This window comes from Solanum pennellii, chromosome 7 (genome assembly GCF_001406875.1).
Source record: "Solanum pennellii chromosome 7, SPENNV200".
NCBI lineage: Eukaryota > Viridiplantae > Streptophyta > Magnoliopsida > Solanales > Solanaceae > Solanum > Solanum pennellii.
This window is the reverse complement of record NC_028643.1, coordinates 67,846,045-67,854,466: the sequence shown is the minus strand read 5'-3', so window position 1 is coordinate 67,854,466 and position 8,422 is coordinate 67,846,045. Positions and strand designations below refer to the sequence as shown.

At 31.1% G+C, this 8,422-nt stretch overlaps 1 protein-coding gene across 1 annotated transcript; it reads right to left on the bottom strand.

Annotated features, from left to right (window-relative positions):
- Positions 1-4,620: 4,620 nt before the first annotated feature.
- On the bottom strand, positions 4,621-6,311 carry LOC107026221 (scopoletin glucosyltransferase-like). The gene has a single exon (XM_015227114.2). The coding sequence runs from the start codon at positions 6,260-6,262 to the stop codon at positions 4,811-4,813; it is 1,452 nt and encodes a 483-aa protein (XP_015082600.1). The 5' UTR covers positions 6,263-6,311; the 3' UTR covers positions 4,621-4,810.
- Between the last annotated feature and the right edge of the window lie 2,111 nt (positions 6,312-8,422).

Here is an 8,422-nt window from a genome sequence, read left to right as displayed (position 1 = left end):
ATACATTATACACTATTTGTTAAGTAATAAATAAATTAAAGGATGAAAAATCACCAGAAATTGGTTGATTAAGATGAATACCTCTAATAAGCCTCTTGGATTCAGTCATTGGAGAGTAAATCATAACGGAAATTGAGAAATACAAACAATATTTTTTTAAGATTTAAACAAAAATAAAATTAGAAAAGAAATCTGAAAATAGGATAAAGATTAGAGATACCTTAATCAAAGGGATTCTTGTTGATTCAATTTTGGATTAAAAAAATAACCAAAATATATGGCAAAAAAATATTTGCAACTTGAATGTTGGAGGAAAATCAGAAAAGATAACCATGAGAGAGAAAAAAATTAAATGGGAGAGAGAATTAACAATTTGAAAAGATAAATATGAGAGAGAATGATTTTTTTTTTAAAAAAAAGATATATAGAATTAATTGAAAAAGAGAGATAAAATAGGAAGAAAATTGGGACACATAAATTTTTTAAAATAATGACATTTTTGACATTATCGCTAATATTTATAAAGTATGGATATTTTTACTAAATATATTATTTATTTTGACTAGTTTACTAATTTTTCCAATATTTTATCTACTCAAATTATTATTGTAGCACGTGACTTGTCTACTTGGGAAAGGTATATATATATATATATATATGTTAAATTTTAAACAGTTCAATTATATATAACACTGTTTATTTTTTGTCTATTTTATCAAAAAAAATAGTTATCAACCTATTTGTTAAGTTTGGAAAATCAAAAGATAAATTATTCGCGAATGAATAGATTCAAACGTTCAGACCAGTAAATTCACAATAAGTAGGCCTGGACTTGGTGCTTTTGCAATTTATTTTAATCCCACATTAATCTGAATCTTGGGTTCAGCAGCTAAATTAATTACGAATCATCTTTTAGCCTTCTTTCCTTGTGTATCTATGTTATTCTTGCATTAAATTTAACATACATGATGTATATACATCAGACTCCACTTGTGGAAATAATTTTTTATACAAATCTTAAATAAATCTATATATACATATCAATCTAAAATTGATTATGCATACAATCTAAGGAATATCTTGTATACCAATCTATAATACTATGTATACAACTCTAAAATTAATGAGCAAAGGTATAAAAGACATGTATGCAATATTCAAACAGTTGTATACATTATAATAGCTATATATTACTATTTACTACTAAGTATAAGAGATTAGGGAAGCAACGGTTTGCTTCCCTAGCTAGGGGCAATATTAGAATTTTCATAATTTTATGCTGAAATAATACTTCTTTTGTTCATAATTATTTGTCCACTTTAAATTGACACATATATTAAATAAATAATAATTAAAATAGTGAGTTTATCATTTTACCCATATTAATTATAAAATAGATGAATTAATAATTTAAGATGTTCAAGAAGCTCTACATTTTTCAAAGTAATTAATTTGAGGATATAATAAATTTTTTTTTTAATTTTCAAAATGAACAAATAATTAACGATAACTAAAAAAGAAAATGTACGTATTGTACATGAGTATTTTAGAATTGCACTTTCTCTTTGTAGGACATAAAAGTCAGTTCAAAACTTATTTTTTTTCTTTATTTCAATCGAAAAGTAGATTTATTTTTTAGAGCAATTTTCACATATAGCAAACAGAAAATCATATTTGTATGTTATAATCATAATTTGCATTATTGCGCTCCATAGCAACATAAATCTATATACTTTGCTATACATATACAAAAGAAAAGAGCTGTATAATATGATCCTTATCCATATACATATACAAAAGATCAATTGTATAATCTACATTTGTATAAAGCGAGAAAGGTAGAAAGACAAAAGAAAATTGGGCAGGAAAAGATCGTATTTGTATAATAATAAGTGTATAAGACTTAAATATATGCATTTTTATTTGTATATACAGTTTTATCTCGCTTTATATACAAACACAAACGCAATGTATACATTTGTGTTTGTATAAGGTGAGAGAGGCTAGTGAAAGTGGCGAGCGAGCTGAAAGAGGGGAGAGAGGAGAACGAAAATATATGTCTAATACAATTTTCTCTCGCTTTATACAAACAAAAACACATTTTATGCATTTGTGTTTGTATGAAAATGAGAGAGGCAAGGGGACTGCCAGCGAGACGAATAACCACTTTGAAACTCAGCCCCGAAGAAAGTTATGAAAACCTAGCCGCGAAATGAGTGGAAAGTTGTCAAACCCTAACTATCATGCTTTGAAATTGTAAACATAATAACAAAAGAAAAAAATTACTAACCTAGATCCACGAAAATCACTTTGAAACCCAACCACAAAGAAAACTGTGAAACCCTAGCTGTGAAATGAGGGGGAAGGGGTGAAATCATTTCGAAAAAAATGAAATGCGGGGGTCGGGGGTGGGTGGGGACTAATTAGAATTTAGACTATGAGGCAGTGGAACCCTATTGACATGCAATGTGACATCCAAATGACATTATTTACTTATTGTTGTAAAATGGATGTCCACATTAATATGTCATGTGTTGTAAGTTAATTATATACACAATATGTTAAGTGGTGTATGCTAGTTAATCGCATGATATACTTGATGCTCAAAGTGTATACATGGCAAGAAGATATTCATGTACCACACTTGGTACCCAAGTATATACAATTATATATACTCCTTTTCTGGCTCATCCTTCTTTCTTGTTATCTTAGTATTAATACTTATTTTATAACATGTTATCAGCATAAAATTTCAAATTCTATGTCAGGTTTAATGAATACATGTCTTATAAATTTAGTTCTTACTTATCTATTTAATTTCTAATTAGTCAACTTGATAATCCTTATTTAATATATCTGACTCTCTTATTATTCTATGAGTTATATTAGTTTTAGCATGTATACATTGGTTACCTATATTTTGAGTAGGTAGTAAATTCAATATATTTCATTATAAGTTTATGGTACACATTGTTAAGAAGTCTCACATCGGCAGAGCGATAAAAAATTGGTCTCCTTATATTGACTTGGACAAACCTCTCTTCATGAGCTAGCTTTTGGGGTTGAGTTAGACACAAGTGTCATATATTTAATATGATATCAGAGTCAAGTTCATCCCTAGTTGTTGTTCACCAATGTTGGACCCCCATTTAGAAGTGTTCACGTTCCAGTTGATGTTTGGGCGTACAAAGAAGTGCTAAGAAGTCTCACATCGGTAGATGGATGAATAAATGGTCTGCTTATATGAACTTGGACAAACCTCCCCTCATGAGCTAACTTTTGTGGTTGAGTTAGGCCTAAGTGTCATATCTTTTAACACATATTTTTGTTTTTGCTCCAAATATCTTATAATATTATTTTATAAACATCAAATCACTAATATCTCTTAATTTAATATTTATGTATTGTCCAAAAAAGTTTCCTTCTTACGAAATAATATATTTTTAAAAATTATCTAATAATCATGTTGCTATAATTGGTTTTTAAAAAATAACTATGAACTTGTGAGCAAGACAAGTCCAATAATATGTCACTAAATTATGTCAATGATAAAGTAAAATATAAAAAAAAGGTATACGCATTATATTTCTTTTAACTTAAAATATCTATTTTCTTTTATATTATTAAGTGTTGATGGTGAAAGACAAAAGAGTTAATTAGTATTTGGTCATAGATTTCAAAATATTTTTGGCAAATATTATTTGGATAAAAATTTGGATGAAATTTTACATATGTTTGATCATATTATTTGGAAACATATTTCATTTTTTAGAAAAATATAATTTATATCTAAAATTTTTAAAATTATTATAACTAACATAAGTTTGTATTACAAGTTAATTGGATTTTTGTTGCAACAAATAACAAGTAGTGTTCATGACACTGAAACAATGTGATATTTTTGAGCGAGTGCAATAATCATCATTCTATGCATTCTGAAGTAGACAAAATATATGATTTTTTGTTATCCTGAGCCGATTGCTCATCATCATCAACAATTATATTATCACTTTCTTATTCACTGAATATTTCATCACTTTTTGGTGTTCATGTAAAAAAAGTATGTAATATAATACAAATAACTACTATAGAGGATACTTTTGTAAAAGATAAAAGTTTGGTGTAAAATTTTAATTTTTAAAAGATCCTAAATAATGAGATTTGACCGAATACTAGAAAAAATTAGTATTTGGGAATTTGAAAGATTTGTCAAAAATATTTACCAAATAATATTAAATTCTATGAACGAATATTATTTGCCCTTTTTTTTCTTTCTAAATATTACTTTGAAAACGAGCCGTTAGGATCGTTATTTCTTCATCTACCTTTTTTGTATGCTTTCGCGATTTCTTTGGATAAATACAAAAGATATTGAAACTCTGTGTCACGGATATACATATACCCTTAAATTTATTTAAGACATAGTAGGTGAGTTTGGATACTTTTGCTTGGATTCTTTCATTTGTATTTTTTTAATATTTAATCAAGGATGAAATAATAATTCGCGTGAAATTTAGGAGTGATTTTAATACTTCTCATATTTAAAATAACAAATACGACATAGAAGGATACTTACGTCATTAATTAATCTATCGCATATGTTGAAATCATTTGCATTACTATTAGAATAATACATGAAAAACTGTGATATTTAGTAATATATCATAGTGTGAATGACTAATATTTCGCTTGATCAAGTTAAGATCCATCCATTCCTCCATCTTAATTATTATTAAAAAAAGAAAACACAAAGCTACAATGACTTATTCATTTCTTCCAACAAATTAAAAGTAACAACATAAAAGGTGTATTAATTAAGATTATAATTCTTGATATGTTGAATGAGAGCAGTGAGATTGTTCCATGAAGATCCACCTTCATTTGTTGCATCCTGAGCCATTTTGCTCATTGCCATAACTCTATCCCTAATGTTCATAATTTCCTCAGAATCATTACTGCTCATTAGTCTCTCAATTGCTTCTCTAATCTTCGCGCTTCCTATTACAGGACCCGTGATCTCAATCCCATCGTTCCATACATCTATCCCGATTTTGATCCCCAATCCATTAACCTCGACTACCTTCTCGTTGTAGAATTGATCAGCATAAAGTGGCCATGTTATCATTGGTACGCCAAAAGTGATTGCTTCAAGAACCGAATTAGTACCACAATGAGTCATGAATCCGCCGGTTGCTGGATGTTCCATGATCGTCAGCTGTGGGACCCATCCTACGATGAACAAACCCTTTTTAGTCTTGTCCTCGAAGTTACCAACTGGTAACCATGACGCTGTTTCTTCATTAGGCCTCAATACAAAAATAAAAGGAACATTTGAAGCATGTAGAGCTTGAGCTATTTCATTCAGCTGATTCTCAGGAAATCTAGCCATGCTCCCAAAAGATACATACAGAACCGATTTAGGTTTCTGCGCATTCAACCAGTCTACAACGATGTCATTGTTGTTATGCTCAGTAATTAGCTCCTTACTACGGATTTTTGATGCAAAATGAGAGAGCGGACCAAAATGCCAACATTTTGGTTTCTTTAATTTCTGATAATAATTGATGTATGCAGGTTCTAGCTCATAAAATGTATCATGAACAATGCCATAGCTTCGTTCCTCCGAAACTTGAACTTTTTCAAGTAATTCATCAAAAACACTCTTTTGGTCGTCTGGTTTTCTCAAATCGTCTGTCAATTGGGATAATTTGAATTTAATCTCATCAGGTAAACCAGGAACAACGAAACTTTGAGATTCGTCTAGATTAGGCTGCTTGTGAGGTCTGCAAAGCTTAAGATTGTGCATAATGCTGTAGCACATGTAAGCAGATAAATTGTACAAAATACGAGGGATGTGAAGTTCCTCAGCAAGATCTACCGTCCAAGGGTAATACATATCAGAAAAAATGCAATCAGGATGGAGTTCACGAATCTTATCTTCCATTGGCTTTTGGAGAAGATAAAGAGCATAAAATACTTTGTGGGGCATTTCAGGTGAAGTGGCAGAGTTAAAGCTCTCAATCCCTTCAGGCAACCCAACTTCAGCAGAGGGGAATTTAATAGTTACAATAGAAATGGGAAATCCGGAAATTCGAACATCGTCTTCAATAGTAGATCTGAAAAGTAAGGCGTTATGAGGGGTAGTGAGGATTGTGGCTTTAACGCCGCGGGAGGCGAATAGCCTTGCCGCGTTAACTAAAGGGATGAAATGACCAGCGGACAAGAACGGAAGGAACAGAACATGGAGGTTTTCGCCTGCCATTTTTACTACCCCAATACAAAAAACAGTTGTTGTTTAACAACTCTCTGTTACTCATCTTTATATTTATAGACTAATGAACGGTGAGTTTAATCTTCCTTAATTAATTCCACCTATTATATCTTTAATTAATCATTTGAAAATATATCAATTTTTTTTTTTTGAAAATCTTAATTTTTTAATTCATTCACTTCATAATATTATGGGTAAAATGGTAAATTCACTATGATAATAATTGCTTTCTTAATAAGTATGTCAATTTAAAAATGGATAATGCCCAAGTACCCCCTCAACCTATGCCCGAAATCTCAGAGACACACTTATACTATACTAAGGTCCTATTACCCCCCTGAACTTATTTTATTAATAATTTTTTACCCCTTTTCGACCTACGTGGCACTATCTTGTGGGCCCAACGAAGGTTGACTTTTTTTTTCAAACTAGTGCCACGTAGGCTAAAAAGGGGTAGAAAATTACATATAAAATAAGTTCAGGGGGTAATAGGACCTTAGTATAGTATAAGTGTGTCTCTGAGATTTCGGGCATAGGTTGAGGGGGTACTTGTGCATTATCCCATTTAAAAATAAACAAGTAATTAAACACACATGAAGTATTTTAAATTCAATTAGATGACATTAATCTTTAGTATCCTTCGTGAAACTAAGACCTTTTCTTTCTAATCCACTCCTTCGAGAATATTTTTTAAAAGTCAATTTGATTAATTTTAAAATTTAAATTAAATTACATTGATTCGATATGTTAAGTAAAAAATTTTAATATTAAAAAATTATATGGAAAATACTATAAATTGCAATCTCATTTCAACTTCCTTCCCAAATCCACCAAACAAAGGGTTGCAACGCGATTCTCATCATAGGGGAAAGGAGTCTGCGTCGTAAGGTTCATATCGAGCTTCTACTCCGTCTATGTGCATCACAAGTTCATCATATAAGTTTGGGAAAATGCACAAGTACCCCTCAACCTAAATTCAAAATTCCAGAGACACACTTATACTATACTAAGATCCTATTACCCCTCTGAACTTATTTTATAAGTAATTTTCTACCCCTTTTCGACCTACGTGGCACTAGCTTGAAAAAAATAGTCAACCAGCGTTGACCCCACCATATAGTGTCACGTAGGTCAAAAAGGGTAGAAAATTAAATAAGTTCAGAGGGGAAATAAGACCTTAGTATAATATAAGTGTGTCTCTGAGATTTCGCGCATAGGTTGAAGGGGTACTTGGCCTTTATCCCATAAGTTTTAATATTGAGATCTCATTTCTTAGCAGGTGTGGTGTGGGGGACATCACGTGCTATTCTCTCTTTTAGCAATCTCCTTAGTTGTGTTTTAGTCTAAGTGTCACGATTCAACCCACAGGACCGTGCGGTCTACACTTAAGTAAGAGAACCCTCAATTCCTAAACTTTTGAACAAATGCGGAAATTAAGAAAACTAACTATTGAAAGAAATTCAAGTAACGTTTTATAAAATAAGAGTTTTGAAACGACTCAAAGTTAAGACTTGTAAAGTAATTAACATCTCAGGGATCTAGCATAAATAGGTACAAGAGCTACAAGAGTACAAATATAATAAAATTATAAATGACGCAACTCCCACTATGCGGGAGGAGAAATAAAAGCTACTAGAGATTGACTTCGTCTTTATCTATGTCACATCACTAATACTGCAACCAAACTATGCCAAAAAAAAGGTAAAGCAAGAGTAGTATCAGTACAACCACACATACTGGTAGGTATCATCTGTCAATTCGATGCCCACGAAATCGACTAGTAAGAAACATGCAATAAGATTGTTCATTCCTCCACCTTTATAATTCCCAAATGCTTTAGAGGTTCTAAACCTTACTCATTCCGTTCTTGATCATACTTAATCATTCTATTCATTAGAGAAAATTCCAGAAACAACTACTACCAGTCCGGTCAACATTCACGACACACCCTTACTCATTTCACCAACCCACTCAACCCTTAACTTATACTCTATCAAGGCTTATAACCGTTCCCATACAATTTCCGAACTAGAGTAGAACCCAACTAGTTAGCTCTTACAACCTATCATCACCCCATGTACTAAAAGACTCATAACTAACTGTCTAACTATATATGAATCCTCTAAAACAACTTAAATAGATGTTGGGACA

What these genes read in the sequence shown, in the direction of transcription:
- LOC107026221 (XM_015227114.2), bottom strand. Translation starts at nt 6,262, where the DNA reads ATGGCAGGCGAAAACCTCCATGTTCTGTTCCTTCCGTTCTTGTCCGCT.